The sequence below is a fragment of the Thamnophis elegans genome, chromosome 14, assembly GCF_009769535.1.
Source record: "Thamnophis elegans isolate rThaEle1 chromosome 14, rThaEle1.pri, whole genome shotgun sequence".
NCBI classification, from domain to species: domain Eukaryota; kingdom Metazoa; phylum Chordata; class Lepidosauria; order Squamata; family Colubridae; genus Thamnophis; species Thamnophis elegans.
In genome coordinates, this window is record NC_045554.1 from 13,645,980 (window position 1) to 13,664,087 (window position 18,108).

The 18,108-nt window shown below is 43.1% G+C and overlaps 1 protein-coding gene across 1 annotated transcript in view; it reads left to right on the forward strand.

Annotated features, from left to right (window-relative positions):
• Positions 1 to 7,943: 7,943 nt before the first annotated feature.
• SEC14L5 (SEC14 like lipid binding 5) overlaps positions 7,944 to 18,108 on the forward strand; it is a 56,400-nt gene continuing 46,235 nt past the window's right edge. The window contains exon 1 of the mRNA XM_032230828.1: positions 7,944 to 8,006. Within this exon, the coding sequence (XP_032086719.1) occupies positions 7,944 to 8,006 (63 nt within the window). The remainder of the gene's footprint in view (positions 8,007 to 18,108) is intronic.

Below are 18,108 nucleotides of genomic sequence, written 5' to 3' on the forward strand. Positions count from 1 at the left end.
CTGAATTGGCGCAGAAAGAACATTTTTTGTTGTGCTTTTTTGATGATGTTTCTTATGTTAGGTGTCCATTTTAGGTCTTGAGATATGATAGAACCTAGAAATTTGAAGGTCTCTACTGTTGATACTGTATTGTCTAGTATTGTAACAGGTTGTAGTATAGTTGTTTTTTTCCCCACCACCTGTCAGGGTTCCAAATAGCATTCAAAAGTAAATCAGAGTCCAAGGCAAAGGTTCCTGAAAGTTCCAATTTATTAAGAGAGCCATGTTGGCACATCTGGGAAAACCTGAATCTGAAAGCTTCCTGGTTTTCCCCACCTAGTTGAACGTTCACGATCTTGCCCCCACACCCACTAGTCCATCACATGGTCCAATTTCCCACTGCCGTGCTGGTAGTTCCATCCATCCAATTCCGGTCAGGTGCAGAGGTGCAGAGACAAAGGATGGCCTTGGCTTTCTAGAAAGAATGTTGTTATGGCTACATAGCGTCTCACCCCTACAATCCGCCCTCCCATTTTCCCACAATAGAAAATGCATAGCAGAATAATAGAAAGTGTGGCAGGCCAAAGACCCAAAAGAAAAGATGGCTGCAGGCCTGACACCTCCATTTTTACGGTTTCAAGTGTATTTAGTTCAAGATTGTTCTGACTTCACCACAAGGCTAGTTGTTCAAACTCCTGACTGTATGCAGATTCATTGTTGTGTCGAATGAGACCAATCACTGTTGTGTCATCTGCAAGCTTCAGTATTTTAACAGAGGGATCTTTTGAGATGCAGTCATTGGTGTGTAGAGAGAAGAGAAGTGGAGAGAGCACACAGCCTGGGGGGGGGGGACTGGCCTTGATCTTCTGGAAGGCTTCAAATAAATCCAACTAATTTAGCAGCAACTTCTAAGATGGAAGCTTTAGTGTTCCTTCACACAATCCGTTCCATCTCAGCCTGTCCATTTTGGCCCTTGGCTTAGTATCAGCTGTTTGTCGATGTTCAGATTTGGTTCAAGGTGAGATTCCTTGTGTAGATTCCTCATCCAGTTCCACAACTTCCCTCCCCTCCCACCCCTCGCCCCCCCCAGTCTGTCTTTTCTCACCTGGATTAGAAAATGATGGCTTTACCCAGCAAATATTTGAGCTTTGCCACTGAGTGAATGGGAGACACATGACATAAATAATGAATAGCGCTTCCCCGACAGACAAGTGCATAAATATTGAATGGGAAAGCATATCTTTTATTAAAAATATAGAGCCTGCCTGATGGGTGATGGGGGCTTAAGAAAGCAGTAATTAAGTGACCTGTTCTCTGAATGTTTCCATAATGAAGCGGGGAACATAAAATATATTCAGTTCCTTCCGGCAATTGGCTTCACTCCTCCAAGCCAGGTGAGATACTAACTAGAAGCAAGATGCTTTGAAACTCAAATATAAAGCAACCTCCAGAATCAAGTAGAAATGCTGATTGTTTGCATTCAAACCTTTCAAGGTAGTCCTTGATTTGCGACCACATTTAGCAGCTTCCATAGCTAAGCAAGATGGCCGTTAAGTAAGTCACATCTGATTTTACAATCTGTTCCCCCCCCCCCCATGATGGTTAAACAGATTGCTGACCTTTTTAGTGAAATCACGCAGCTGTTCAGCTAATCTGACTTGTCCCGTTGACTTTGCATTTTGGAAGCTGGCTGGGATCGCAATGACCCCCAGCTGCCACCATCATAAATATATGCCAGTTGCCCAAACACCCGGATTTTGATCATGTGATCTTGCAAGGTTGTAAGCCTGAGTTTCAAGCCTGCAGCCATCTTTTCTTTTGGATATTTGGCCTGCCACACTTTCTGTTATTCTACTATCCATTTTCTATTGTGAGGAAAATGGGAGGGGGGATTTCAAGGAGTTACATACTATGTAGCCATAACAAAATTTGTTAAGTGAATCTGATTTCCTCGTTGACTTTTTGCTCGTCAGATGGTCGCAAAAGGCGATTCTATGACTCCTGGATGTCACTGCAACAGTCATAAATGGGAATCAGTTGTCAAGCATTCAAATCATATGACCACGGGGAAGGCTAAAATGGTTGTAAGTGTGAAAAATGGTCATAAGTCACTTTTTTCAGTGACATCATAAGTTTGAACGGTCGCTAAGCGAATTGTTGTAAGCCCAGGACATCCTGTGTTTGAAGACAGATGGGAAAGTAAGTTCTGTAATCTCTGCCGTGTAGTTAACAATGTTGAGTTTTTTTATTATTGTTAGTTGCGAAGTCGTGTCCGACCCATTGAGACCCCATAGACAACGTTCCTCCAGGCCTTCCTGTCTTCTACCATCCTCTAGAGTCCATTCAAGCTCAGGCCGACTGCTTTGGTGACTCCATCCAGCCACCTCATTCTCTGTCATCCCGTTCTTCTTTTGCCCTCCATCGTTCCCAGCATGAGGCTCTTCTCCAGGGAGTCCTTCTTCCTTCTCATTCGGTGGCCAAAATATTTGAGTTTAACCTTCAGGCTCTGGCCTTCTAAAGAGCAGTTGGGGCTGATCTCCTCTAGGATGGACTGGTTTGATGGCCTTGCAGTCCAAGGGACTTGCAGGAGTCTTCTCCAGCATCATCGTTCAAAGTCCTCCATTCTTTGGTGCTCAGCCTTCCTTATGGTCCAACTTTCGGTTCCACCACAAAACCGCGCTCGACTAAACCACGCTCGACTAAACTGCATTGCTGACATCATCAACAGGGTGACAACAGCGCGGAGACAGAAGCACGCTGTAAACCCTAAACCTAAAATTAACACCTAAACCTAAACCTAACCCCCTAAACCTAATCCTAAACCTAACCGTAAACCTAACCCTTAACCTAACCCTAAACCTAACCCTTAACCTAACCCTAAACCTAATCCTAACCCTTAACCTAACCCTTAACCTAACCCTAAAGCTAACCCTTACCTTAAGTTGAATCGGCTTGCTTTCAAAGCGCTATTTAAAGCGCCCTTCTTTCTCCGCGCTGGCTGTTGTCGCCCTGTTGATGATGTCAGCGACACGGTTTAATCGGGCGCGGCTTAGTCGAGCGCGGTTTTGATGGGTCACGCCAACTTTCACAGCCATAATTGCAACTGGGAAAACCATAGCCTTGACTATGTGCACGTTGAATTTGTACTTCCGATCTAATGGCAAGAAGCTTGAAGCTTCCTAATTGCAGAGAATATGACATTCTAACTGCCAAGATCACAAAATGTTGAATTTTCATTCTTTTGATGGGAAAGCATCCTCGACTGGTATCTGATCCGGTTCAGTTTTACATCAGCTATTGTGTATTCTTGCAAACATGCAGAATTCTCCAGATTACTCATGCATAGTACATCCACTTGGGTCTCGTGTTTACCAGCGTTTTCTCCCTGGACCTTCACAAGTATTTACACACGCATGTGTGTTGATGCCATCTGCCCCTAACCGAAGGAATTCAACCAAGCGGACTTCAGGGCCAAAACAGCTTCTCAAAATAAACAGGTTATTATTATTTTTTTTAGGATGCACCAAACGTTTTTTTTTTTCCTTGCTATTGCTTCTCAAAACGACCCAGAAGATTAAGATAATTCTTGGCAACGACCGGAAGCACCTTTCTCTCTCTGCACCGCAAACCTCCAGAGGTTTTTTTTTTTTTCAAGGCAGGAAGGGAGGAAGCCTTGAGCAGGCTTACTTATGTAAGGGTTGAGAATGTAAAGATACCCGCAGCTTTTGGAAACCTAAACAGCTGGATTGCTTTGGAAGAGGTAGAGCAACTCGCTTGCCTGCATCGCTTTGATTAGAAACCTTCTGCTGGATGCCTCAATGTCAGCCATCAATTATGTCGGGGAAAGCTAAACAATTTGCACAGTGACATAGAAGGCTGGGAGCTGCCCCAACCCTGCTTCAGAAACTCTCCCTGCTACGTTTAAATGGATCCATTCATCGCCAGCATGAAAGGATCATAAAAGCTTGCATAAATGCATAGGAGCAGGACTCGGGAAGGCGGACGGGGGGAGGGCACAGTGTGGGTGGCGAAAGAATGGGCTTGCTTTCAGAGATATGAAGCTAATGGATGACTTAGTCATAAGCTGAAGGGAAGGAGAGATGGGGGAATCAAACTTTCCGGAAGTTGAAAGAACTCAAAAAGATTTCCTGCTGCAGGAGAAATAATGCTGGGTTTATATCGGAGGTGAGGTCCCACCGGTTCAGCCTGGTTTGGCCGAGTAGGTAGTAACGCGACATGCCATGCCCCCGAACAGGCTCTATCATCAGTGCCACCATCTTCATTTGTGGTTCTGCACATAGACAGAACAATCCGCATTGCAAAAATGTAATCCCCCCCCTTTTCTAATATTGTGCACATGCACAGACCTTTTTAGGTGCAAATGTGCACGTAGGCAGGTGAGTGAAGCGGGCATGTGCAAAAAATTTTATGCACCGAACCAGTAGTAAGGCCAGCAGCCTGGTTTATATGTACTGCATTCCATTTCTTCCCCTAAAATTAAAAGATTCTTGCAAATTGATAGTTTGTATTTATTAAATGTTTAGGCCGCCCAAATCCTGTAGAAGATGACAAGGGTGTCTTGATAATGAGGGCCTCCAGTAGCTAGCAAAGATGTCCGGAAAACGTGCAGCTCTTAAACCTGAACATTTTTTTATTAGGTACAGTACCAGAAAAATGTGATAAACAAAGTGTATATTTAAAATTGCATGTATTAACAGCAGTGAATCATATCAAAGAGACCCCAAACCTTGATAATCTGCCAATAAATAAATTTATAAATGGTTGAATCATGCAGAAGAAACCACATTCACTTGGATTTAGTGCTTGCATTCTTGGGCTGTCACAAGCTTCCACAGCTCCTGGACATTCCAAGTTCTCTAGCAGGGCTTCATATCATCAGCTGTTCTGTTCTCCTTCTAAGTTCAAATATATGTTATGTAATTCCCAACATAGCTTCTGTACTCTCGATTCTGTCTCTAGCGTTGCCCAATGCTTGTTCTGTCTGCTTCCCCACCCCCTCCCTAGACGGATTTACCAATGTAGCACCAGCGAGCGAAGACTTTTATCCAGGAGTGCATTACACAGATGGCTACTTCATGAACATTTATGGATTTAATGCAAGCCGATGCTAAATTTCAGGTACGTTCTCCTTTCTCTTTCTGCAGAACTTTTGATCTCTACCTTTCTTAAGGGCATCCAATGGTGTTTTTTTTTAGGTGGAAAGGTGGGCCCAGGTTACTTAAGGTCCAATCTGGTTCTGTCACCAGGACTAGAAGTTTTGTCTTCTGAGCTGGAGCCCACCTTCAAGGAACTTCTAGCAGAGTGTGTGCTGTTCTGTGTGGGGTATTTACATGGTGCTTGTTGTAGGTGGCTTTTTAGATTGGAGTCGGCTGATGGCTGGCTTTTAAGTCATTTGTTTGTGTGCTGCCCAGCCTCGCCTTCTAAGTAGTTGATAGGTTGGTGGTAAATCAGCACTCCTGTTGACTGACGAGGGGCCCGTTTCCCAGGTTTCAACCACTTCCCCGGCTGTTTTTGAGCCTGCTTGTCCAACAATCTGAGTAGCTACAAAATTGAATGTGCTTGTTCATTGCAGTGTGAGGCTGCCAATGCGTTCAGGCCTCCTTGTCTGACCATTCGCTTGTGTTCTTGTAATCTGATGGTTAGCTTCAGGAGTGGGCTTCAAATGTTTTAGCAGTAGGCTCTCTGCCCGGTTGCTGGGTGGGTGTGGCCAAGGTAAGCATGGCCTAGTCAGCCTCCTGCACCACGGCGAGAGGGGGTGTTTGCCCTTCCCGGGTTCCGGACGCTCTCAGGAGGCTGGAAATGGGCCCATTTCTGGCCTTCTAGAACTTCCAGGAGGCCCGTTTTTCACGCTTCCCAGGTCTGCAGGTTTCCACCAAGCTTCCGGGAAGGGGAAAATGACTTCTCCCAGGCTCCAGAGACTCCCTGGAGGCCAAAAACAGGCCCATTTCTGGCCTTTTGGAGCCTACAGGAGGTACGTTTTTTTGCCTTTCCTGAGCCTCTACACAGGCACTTTCTTGGAATCCAAAACAGGCCACGTGGAGGGCTGGGGCAGGTGGGCCTGTCAGGAGTGGGATTTGAGGGTTCGCCGAACTGCGCAAAATCTTCACTAGAGGATCGCCCGAACCTGGCTGAACCCAGAGCATCCTACCTCTGGTTAGCTGCCTCCCTGCCTGTCCTACATAGTCCCAGGGACAATCCAGGTTATTTCTTGTAATCTTCCTGTGTCACTTTTAACTGCAACTTTCTTTAATTACTGTATTTTTCGGGGTATAAGAAGCACCTTTTCCCTCCCAACCAAAAAAGAGGGTGAAAATCTGAGTGCGTCTTATACATTGAATACAGCATTTTTGGCCTCCTGAAATTCCACCCCTGCGCATCCTGTTTTTCTCAAAAGTGGATATGCAGAGGGTTTGGGAGGCCTGCAAAGTGCTCCTGGGGATTAGGAAGGATAAAAACAAACCATTTTTTGCTCGGTTTTGCCCTCCACAGCCCCAGGAGCACTCTACAAGTCTCCCAAAGCCTATGCATGCCCTGTGTTGTTGTTTTTTGCAAAAAAGGGCCTGTTTTGGTGAAAAATGGGCCAGTTTTTCCTCATTTTTGCCCTCCCCAGCCCCCAGGAGCACTTTGCAGGCCTCTCAAACTCTCTGCATGCCTCCCTTTTCACAAAAAATGGGGCATGCAGAGGGTTTGGGAGGCCTGCAAAGTGCAAAAACTTTTTTCTTAAATTTATCTCTTCAAAACCTTGGTGAGTCTTATACTCCAGTGCGTCTTATAGTCCAAAAATACAGTATTTTTTTTCACCCCCATGTTTGATTTCATGCTTGTCTTGCATTTTTGAAATGTACAGCTAGCCCTCGACTTACAAATGGTTCATTTAGTGACCAAAGTTTCAACGGCACTGAAAAAAATGCCTTGTGATCGTTTTCCCACACTTACGACCGTTGCTGTATTCCCAAGGTCAGGTCATGTGATCAAAATTCAGACACCCGGCATTTGATTTATATTTGCGACCTTCGGACAAGAAAGGTCAATGGGGAATCAATTTCCACTTAACAGCCCTGTTACTAATTTAACAACGATGATGAATCACTTAACGACAGTGGCAAGGAAGGTGGTAAAATTCACATAACCACTGTCTCGCTTAGCAACAGAAATTTGGGACTGGATTCCTGGTCGTAAGACGAGGACTACCTATCTCCCTTTTTCATAGCAGGCACCAAGAAAGAAAAAAAAAACCAAATTAAGAAGCCATTCTAAGCTTGTAACCTTCAGGGGCATTTAATACCAAGCGGAGGCAGCATATCTTACTGTGTTTGCAAAAAAGCAATTTAATTAGTGCTTCTAAAAGTAGCGCCATTCTTTTCCCTGGATTCTTGGATGACCATGTATGCGCGGGTTCAAAGCAACGGCTACGGGGGCAGAGAGGAAAAATTCCAGCGGTGCTGAGATCTGCGGGAGATGAGGTTCAGATCCCGCAGGCGTCTCTTGTTCATTGTAAGGTGAATCAGTTGGTGTTGAGTCGCTTGACAAAATGCTGCAATTTTCTCAACTGTGTGCCTAGAACATTTTGTAAAATATGCCCTCTTTCCACTGTTCTCTCCCTGTTGCTAAATAGCAGATGAATTGAGAAGGAATTGGTTGCAGCTTGTAAAGGTTGGGTAAGCGGCTTTTAAAATGATGTCGCCTCTGAGTAGTTGACAGGCCGGCAACAAAATAAAGAAAAAGAATTATAGCTTTTGATTTATGGGGAGTAATTCATTTTCTTTTCTCCATGTTAAGACAACCAGTCTCAAGTGCAGTTCTGCTTCCTTTCTCCCTTGTTTTAACTTCCAAGAGAAGATCCCTTATCAAAACCGAGGTGTTTTTGCTCAACGGGTTGATGCAGAGAGTTGAGGATTTAACAGATTGCTTTTCTCGTTCTTCGTAGGCATCGTGAAGTAAAAATGGTGCAAAAATATCAGTCCCCTGTTAGAGTCTACAAGTACCCATTTGAGCTTGTGATGGCGGTAAGTGGTACATTATTTCTCTTTTCTGCAGTTTGTTTGCTTATAATGCCTTGGTAAGACCGCGCTTGCAATATTGCATCCAATTTTGGTCACCACGGAGACAAGGTGGCTCAGTGACTAAGACGCTAAGCTTGTCGAGCAGAAAGGTTGGCAGTTCGGTGATTCGAATCCCTATGCCGCGTAACGGAGTGAGCCTCTATTACTTGTCCCAGCTTCCGCCAACTTAGCAGTTTGAAAGCATATAATAATGCAAATAGAAACATAGGAACCACCTTTGGTGGGAAGGAAAGAGAGTTCCGTGTGCCGTTAGCATTTATTCATGCCGGCCGCATGACCACAGAGATGTCTTCGGACAGCGCTGGCTCTTCGGCTTTGAAACAGAGATGAGCATCGTCCCCTAGAGCCAGAAACGACTAGCACGCATGTGTGAGGGGAACCTTTACTTTTTACCTTTGGTCACCATGATATAAAAATAATGTTGAGATTCTAGAAAGAACGCGAAGAAGAGCAACAAAGATGATTAGGGGGCTGGAGGCTAAAAGATACGAAGAATGGTTGCAGGAACTGGGTATGTCTATAGTGAAAAGAAGGACTGGGGTGACATGATAGCAGTGTTCCGATATTTGAGGGGCTCTTACAAAGATGAGAGGGTCAATATACTCTCCAAAGCACCAGAAGTCAGAACAAGAAACAAAGATGGAAACTAATCAAGCAGAGAACAGATCTAGAACCAAGGAGAAATTTCCTAACAATGAGAACAATAAAACAGTGGAATGGCTTGCCTTCAGAAGTTATAGGTTCTCCAACTCTGGAGGCTTTTAAGAAGAGATCGACAACCTCTGGAAAATACTGGATTGTGTAGAGATGGATAGATTGACATTGAAAATAAAGGAGACACAGAATACTATTTAACGTGGAATAGGTTTTTATCAATGGTTAGAGATGAAGTAGAAATTAGATGAAGAAAGAGTATTGTTATGATTAAGTAAAATATGGATGTTGTCTATAATTATAAGTATGCCAATATAATTAATAGTAACATAAAAAGGAAATCTAATTATAAATATGGTTAGAATTATTATGTTGTATTTATTACTATTATTATTACTATCAGAATATGTGTTACCTTTTTCTTTCTTGTCTTTCGTAAAATGATATGCCCAGACGATACACTGTATTCAAAATATTTATATATAAATAAAAAAATAACTGAAAAAAAAAAAGTGATTGGACAACCATTTGTCTGAGATGGTATAGGGTTTCCTGCTTGAGCAGGAGTTTGGATTAGAAGACCTCCGAGGTCCCTTCCAACTCTGTTATTCTTTATTCCTAGTTTTCAATTGCACTAAAAATTCTTCACAAGTCTATTTTTGTGGGGTCCATTTGGGCTTGGATGTTTATGCTGCTAATATTCTTGGTTTTAAAGTTCCTTTGTTAAGTTTTTAAAAGGTTTGTTCCAAAAACTTTTGCTGTACAGAACAGTGCTTACAATTTGTCATTGTAATTCATGATAGGTCGTATTTCAGCGATCAGCTTTTTAACTTTTAACTGCTCATTGAATCAGTGTCAAATGGATTGGTGGCCAGTGTGTGGTGGGAGGGGAGGAAGAAAGGAAACATTTTTTTTAAAAAAATATACCTTTTGAATATTGCTACATCTCTCCAAAATTTAAGTCCTGTTGGAGGGCAACATCAGACCATTTGATGGTACCTAAGAGGGCATCTTTCCCTAAAATATCTCAGTTATATTAAAATAAGTCATTGTCTACCCCTTTCCTTCTCCGTAACATCTTTTTCCAACATCTAAAAAATGCTGAGGTCCATCCTGCCTTCCCAAAAACCCACTTGAGAATTGGACCTTGACAAGCCCTTTGAGAAAAGAACTTTAGCCCTTTCCAACTGCTGAGTCGAAGTGCTGTGTGCCATCTGGCTACAAAACTATGTTGGCATGAAATTTGCTGTCTTTATTCCAGATCTCTCTCTGGTCTCTGTTCCAAGTCACTTCAGTCTCCTGGTTTCACTCTTTGGTAAAGAGTGACATAACTTAACAAATTTTAGCCACCTTAAGGTTGTCCTTGGACAATACTAGAAAAAGAAGGGACTGGATTCTTTTAATACCAGCATAACGAAGCATAATTCAAGGCTGAGACAGATGAGAAGAAGGGAAAGGGGTGACTATGTTGGCCTAAGACCATAATAAAATTAGTTTGATGTGATTTGGATGGAGAAAGACAAAGAGAAAGAGGGGGGGTGCAGAATGAGGAAGAATGAGAGAGAAATGAAAAAAGAGCAAAAGAGAGAGAAAGGGAAAGGGGGAAGAATGAGAGAAAGAGAGGGAGAATGAAAGAGATGGAGAAAGAGAAAAGGGAGAGACTGAGAGTTGGGGAGAATAAGGAAGAAGAGAGAAATGAAAAAAGAGCAAAAGAGAGAGAATGAGAGAGAGGGCAAGAATGAGAGAAAGAGAGGGAGAATGGGAGAGAATGAGAGAGAGAGAATGAGAATGAGGGAGAGATGGGAAAAGAGAAAAGGGGGGAGAAAGAGAGAGAATGAGAAGGGGAGAAAGAGAGAAAGAGTGTGAATGAGGGAGAGATGGAGAAAGAGAAAAAGTGGGGGAAAGAGAGAGAATGAGGAAGAATGAGAGAAATGGAGAAAGAGCAAAAGAGGGAGAGAAATGAGTGAGTGAATGAAAGAGAGGAAGAATGTGTGTGTGTGTGAGAGAGAGAGGGGGGGGGAAGAGGGGTGATCCATAGCATTTCATTGCATCTCTTTGATTTATTTATCCAATTTCTATAGCTGACCATCTCACCACACAGTAACTCTGGGCAATGTGCAAAAAGCTAAAAGAGAAAGATTCAGCTGATTTTTAGGCCTTTGGTAAGGTTGAGTGAAGCCATCTGTGTTCTGAGTAGGTCAGCCATCCTCGTCATGTTCTATTCTTTGCTTTTTTTCATAATTAGTTTTTCTTGGGTTTTTTAATCTTTTTATTCCTGAACCTCTCAAGAATTGCTGGGAGTCAGCTAGCATGTACTGTATATGCTAGCTGACCCCCAGCATTTCTGCCTCATTCTCCTTCTTTTTCTCTCATTCTCCCCTTCTCATTCACTCTCTCATTCTCCCCCTTTTTCTTTTTCTCCGTCTCTCCCCATTCTCCCTCTTTCTCCCTCTATTTCTCTCATTCTCCCCTTCTCATTCTCTCCCTCTTTCTCTTTCTCCATCTCTCTCCCATTCTCCCTCTTTCGCTCATTCTCCCCTTCTCATTCTCCCCCTTTTTCTCCATCTTTCCCATTCTTCCTCATTCTCCCTCTATTTCTCTCATTCTCCCCTTCTCATTCTCTCCCTCTTTCTCTTTCTCCATCTCTCTCCCATTCTCCCTCTTTCGCTCATTCTCCCCTTCTCATTTGCTCCCTTTTACTCTTTCTCCATCTCTCCCTCTTTCTCCCTCTTTCTTTCATTCTCTCTCTCTCATTCTCATCATTTTACATTCTTAAAGTTTTTAGAGTTATGGATATCCACTGCTTAGTAGTAAGCTAGGATATAGGAAGTTATTTCTAGACTAGAGCAAGATGCTGTACAGTACATTTCTTAGCAGATCTCACGGTTCGATTTGGGTTACAGAATATTTTGGAATGTATGCCGGCAAGGAAGGTTTTTGTGCACGTATCAGCAGTTTACAGATGGTCTAGGAACATTCCGCTTTTTTTACTTGTACTGTACAACTTCACAGTTTCAGGAAGAGGAAATTAAAATGCAAAATGTGTCCCTGATAGGCCCTGGCAGGGAAGAAGAATCGCTTATGCTTTCTGGTTTCTAAGCCACATTTTTTATTCCAACAGCATTTCAATATGCTAAGTGTGAATCAAAGAGTTTCTAGGAATATTTGAAGTCTCCCAAAGCTGCTGAGGAGGCCGTAAGCACGAGAGGAGAAGGAAATGCAATGCCAATGAAACTTGTTCATAATTCTTGCTGCAATAAACTGGCAGTTCTAAGCAAGACATTTCAGGAGCATATGAATTACTTCTGAGGATGTGCAGTAGGCCAGAACTCGCTGGGCGCACTGAGAATATAGCTGCTGAACAAAACTCCACATTGGCGTCTGGAAGGGCATCCGGCCATACTGCTAGCTCCATTCAGTTGCCCAGAATCCATCCCGCAAGGGATTATGAGGTTGTTAAAAGTCGATGAACATTAGAGTCAGTTTAATGTCAGGGTTCCAAGTAATAGATCCATAGCAAGCAAAAATCCAGGGCAGGCAGATTCCTCAAAGAATAGCTTTATTGGAAATATCATATTGGCATCTGGTGAAAATCGACTCTGAAGTTTTCACCTAATTAAAAGTAACAGTTTTTCTGGGTTCATACTACCATATGTGGTGGACATGTCCAAAGGAAAAAGAAATTTAGATGAAAATACATAGACGGTTAGAGAACATGACAAAGCAACACATAAATTCAAAGCCAGAAATATTTTTGTTAGGTGTTTTGCCCGAAAAATATGACAAAGTGAATGTATATTTAATATTACATGTTTTTGACAGTAGCGAGAATTGTATTTGCACAATATTGGAAAAATGAGGAAACTTACAGATGAAAATATAATAAAAAAAAGATATTAGATCATGTGGAAATGGATAGGTTAACATTAAAGATAAAGGACAAAGAAGATAGAGAATATTTTTTTTAACTTGGAATTTGTTTTATCAATGGTTAGATAATAAAGGTAGAAATTAGAAGTTGGAGGAACCCTATTATATACAAGTAAAGAATATTACTTGTATATAATAGGACGCAATGGCTCAGTGGCTAATACACTGGGCTTGTTGATCAGAAAAGTCGGCAGTTTGGCGGTTTGAATCCCTGCGCCATGTAATGGAGTGAGCTCCTGTTACTTGTCCCAGTTTCTGCCAACCTAGCAGTTCGAAAGCATGTAAAAAATGCAAGTAGAAAAATAGGGACCACCTTTGGTGGAAAGGTAACAGCATTCCGTGCAATCATGCCAGCCACATGACCACGGAGACGTCTTCAGACAGCGCTGGATCTTCGGCTTTGAAATGGAGATGAGCACCACCCCCTAGAGTTGGGAACAACTAGCCCATATGTGCAAGGAGAACCTTTACCTAAAGAATATTATTGTCATTAGAACTGTGTATATATCAAATGACCCAGACAATACACTGTTTACTAAATACTTATATATGTTAAAGAAAAGTATGTGTGTGTGGTGTGTGTGTAGAGAGACAGAGTGAATAAAAGGCAGATCGGGATTGAGGAAAAGTTTTACACACACACACACACACACACACACACACACACAAATAAATGAAGGCCCAATCAAGGCAGTGTCCACTAGTCGGGTAACATCACACCTTCCTCCAGCCAGATATCAGAACGTCCTTGGTTCCCAAGAGAAAGTATTTTGTTTTGACTACAAAATCCCAGCTATCTCTAATCCCCCCTCCCTATCCCTCAGGTCCAATGTGGCAGCACTGAAGCTCCAAGATGGCTTCGGGCAGCCCAGCTTCAGGGTTGACACACAGCATGCCAGCAACAGGGCCGCGCAAACAAGCGAAGCCCCACCCGCGGGATGCAGGCAGCGTGCAAAGCCACGCCCCGCTCCGGTACACGGAAAAACCTTTCTCTGTGGAACTGGTCCCTGTTACGCAAAAGATTGGGAGCCACTAGACTGATGGTTGATATTGGTTCTTGGAAAAATATAGAGGCAGTCCTTGACTTAACGACCACAATTGGCGCTGGAATCTATGCCGTTAAGCAAAGCAATTGTTAAGTGAGTCATGCCAGATTTTTATGGCCTCCTTCTTGGTCACAGTTATTAAGGGAATCACTATAGGCATTAAGTGAATCACAGGCTCGTTAAGCAAATCTGGTTTCCATCCTTGACTTTGTTGGAAGCAGGATGGGAAAGCCACGAATGGCATTCAGATGAGCCCAGAACACGGCAACCGTAGTAAATATATCCTGGTTGCCAAGGAACCAAATGTTGATTGTGTGACGATGGGGAAGCTGTGTATGGTAGTTGTAAGTCATGTTTTTCAGCAATATATGCCGTCGCCAGTGGGGGGAGGAGGTGATTACATTATATTATATTAATTTATTTGATTCTTTTTTATTGTTTTAAGTGAAGTTTTATATTCTGTAACCCGCCTTGAGTCGCCATGCGTGAATAGGCAGCAATATAAATTCAATGAATGAATGAGTGAATGAATAATACACCCTGTTTTCCAAAGCACCTGAAGGCCAGACAAAGAATAATGGATGAACAAGTTGGCTTTCAGAAATCATGGGAGCTTCAGTTTTCAAGAAGAGACTGAACTGCCACCTGCCAGAAATGGTGTAGGGTCTCCTGCTTGGGCGGGCGGTTGGACTAGATCAGTGGTCCCCAACCTTTTTATCGCCGCGGACCAGTCAGCCTTTGATAATTTTACCGTGGCCCGCTGAGCGCGCGCAGGGGTGGGGGGGCATTGTTCGCGACGACACATTGATTGTTTATATATCACGTACGTACCAGCGCGGGGCTCTCTTCCCTGGAGCCTTTGCGCACGGCCCAGGAGCTTTTGCGCACGGCCCAGGAGCCTTTGCGCTGCAGCGATCATGTCCCCCGGCCGCTGTGCGGCCCGGTGCCAGGTACTCCACGGCCCGGCACCGGTCCGCGGACCGGGGGTTGGGGACCACTGGACTAGATGACTTACAAGGTCCCTTCCAACTCATGTGTTAATCTGATTGTTGCATAAAATAGAATAGGATAGAATAGGAATGGAATGGAAATTGGAATAGAATGGAATGGAATAGAATTGGAATGGAATTGGAATGGAATTGGAATGGAATAGAATAGAATAGAATAACAGAGTTGGAAGGGACCTTGGAGGTCTTGTAGTCCAACCCCCTGCTTAGGCAGGAAACCCTACACCACTTCAGACAAATGGTTATCCAATCTCTTGTTGGAGCATCCACAACTTCTGGAGGCAAGTTGTTCCACTGATTAATTGTTCTAACTGTCAGGAAATTTCACCTTAGTTCTAAGCTGCTTATCTCTTTAATATAGCTTTAAAAGCAACCTACCATAAATCTTTCGCATGAAGGAGCTACGAAGGACCGTCGGGAACTCACTCAGAATTCCCTTGTGGGTTTTTTACTCAGTTTCTTTGAGTGGTTCATATGATATGAACAGCTTCTGCCACTGTTTTTGCCATTTTACGATCTTGCATTGCAATTCCTCCCTTGAATGAATGCAAATTCTCCAGAGAGAGAGACACAGCGCAGTTATGCTTCTCTTCATAATGAAATGAGCTTTTGATATACCCAGAGTACTTCCCTTAATAGTTTCCTCTATGAGATTGGAATATGCTTACGAAACCTTTATTACTTGACTCAAGATTGCTTAATATCATTCTATGATGCCTTGGGAAGGCCACACTTGGAATACAGCATCCAGGGTCTGGATGGGAACGAACAAGCTTGCACTCAATCCCGACAAGACCGAGTGGCTATTGATGCTCCCTCCCAAAAATCGTCCAGCTATTCCATCCCTTAGCCTGGGGGGTGAAATCATATGCCCCTCAGAGAGGGTTCGCAATTTGGGAGTCCTCCTGGATCCACAGCTGACCTTAGAACATCACTTGTCGGCTGTGACCATCGGGCCCTTTGCCCAGGTTCGCCTGGTGCACCAATTGCGACCCTACCTGGACTGGGAGGCCCTTCGGATAGTCACTCACGCCCTCGTCACCTCAAGACTGGATTACTGTAACACGCTCTACATGGGGCTGCCCTTGAAGAGTGTTCAAAGACTTCAGTTAGTCCAGAACGCAGCCGCGCGAGCGATTGTGGGTGTACCTAGGTTCACCCACGTTACACCTATCCTCCGCGAGCTGCACTGGCTGCCTATTGGTCTCCGGACACGCTTCAAGGTGCTAGTCGTTACTTTTAAAGCCCTGCATGGCATCGGATCTGGTTACCTGAGAGACTGCCTCCTGCCAATTACCTCCCAAAGACCGATTCGATCGCACAGACTAGGCCTTCTCCGGATTCCATCTGCCAGCCAGTCGGCTGGCGACCCCCCGGGGGAGGGCCTTCTCTGTTGTAACTCCGGCCCTCTGGAACGATCTCCCCGTTGAGATCTGGACCCTTATTACCCTCCCGGCCTTCCGTAAAGCTATTAAGTCCTGGCTATTCCGGCAGGCCTGGGGCTGTTGAAGTATCCAGCCCCACTTTAACTATGAATGTTGTTGTAATTTTAAATTGTTGTATTGTCTTATATATGCCCCCTCCCTTTTTATTGTAAGCCACCCGGAGTCCTTCAGGAGTGGCAGCATACAAAACAAATAAATACAAATACAAATAATAGTTTTGGTCGCCACGATACAAAAAAGATGGGGAGACTCTAGAAAGAGTGTAGAGAAGAGCAACAAAGATGATTAGGGGACTGGAGGCTAAAACATATAGAACAGTTGCAGTAATTAGGTATGTTTAGTTTAATTAAACCAAAGAATAAGGTGATATGATAGCAGTGTTTCAATATTTTAGTGGGGGCTGCTACAAAGAAGAAGAGGTCAACCTATTCTCCAAAGCACCTGAAGGCAGGACAAGAAGAAATGGATGGAAGCTACTCAAGGCGAGAAGCAACCTGGAATTAAGGAGGAATTTCCTGGCAATGAGAACAATTATTTAGTTGGTCAAGTTGCCTTTAGAAGTTGAGGGTGCTCCAACACTGGAAGTTTTCAAAAGTAGACTGGACATCCATTTGTCTGGTATAGTATAGAGTTTCCTGCTTGAGCAGGGTGTTGGACTAGAAGACCTCCAAGATCCCTTCCAACTCTGTCATTCTAGTCAGAAGATCATGACTTGGTTGGATTGCATTTGAAGTGACCTCAGTTGAATCACAGATCGGTTAAAGGGGTGAATCCAATTTTTGTACAGGTGTGTCCAGAAGTTGCCTAACTATCAGCTTATGCCAGGTAACATTCTGCATCCTTTTGGACATGGGCTTTGTGATATTCTGGCATAGCATAATTTCAGAATATTACTTGGATATCAGGAGATTGGTTAGGACACCAATCAGATACTGAGAGAAACTGTCCTATTTCTGAAACTAAAGTCATGTTTTACAATTAAAATGAATAAAATTAAAAGTGAATAAAAAGCAGGGTCAGCTAGAGTGAAATCCACTCCAGCAGTGTTACTCAAAAGAATACTTAAAAAAAATCTTTTATTGTTCTTAAAATAGTGATGAGAAGAAATGAAACATAATGAAAGTGTGTTTCACTGCTCTAGTGCTATGCTAATAAAGTTGCTACTGGGATGAATAGAAAAAGAATATAATGTATTATCAACCTTTTCGAGTTACACTACCTTTATATCCCCCCCATAACGGGCTAAACAATTTTTGTGTATGAGGAACTGTGGTTAAGGCATTTGGTTAGAAATGACGAGATAGTTCCGCTTTAGGCGTGAAAGTTGTCTGGGTGACTTTGAGCCAAGCACCAAGACACAGTGAGGTCTAGTTCCATCTTAGCCATGAAAACCAGCTGAATGACCTTGGACCACTGACCTCTCTCAATCCAAACCACCTTACAGAGTTATTGTTGCAGGGGAAATAGGAGGAAGAAGATGTATTGCACATGTTTGCTACCTTCAGTTACTTGTAAAATGAATACGGCAAAATACAAATAAATACATGAAATTTTTTAAAAAGTTTTCAGGGAGTCCAGCAGGGCCAGAGCCAATCTGATCTCAGGTGGCTCCTGCAAGATAGTCCAGACCAGGAAATCAAAACCCCAAATTCTAATACTACTTTTATTCTAAGGTTACAGTAACAGGACTAACCAAAGAGAGAAACAACCTAGTATAGGTTCTCCTGCTTGAGCAGGTGGCTGGACTAGAAGATCTCCAAGGTCCCATTCTATTCTATTCTACTTATTCTCTAACTTCTATTCTATTCTAAACTCTATCTATTCTATTCTATTCTATTCTTTAACTTCTATTCTAAATTCTAACTACTATTCTATTCTTTAACTTCTACTCTAAACTATAACTTCTGTTCTATTCTATTCTCTAACTTCTATTCTATTCTATTCCTATTCCTATTCTATTCTA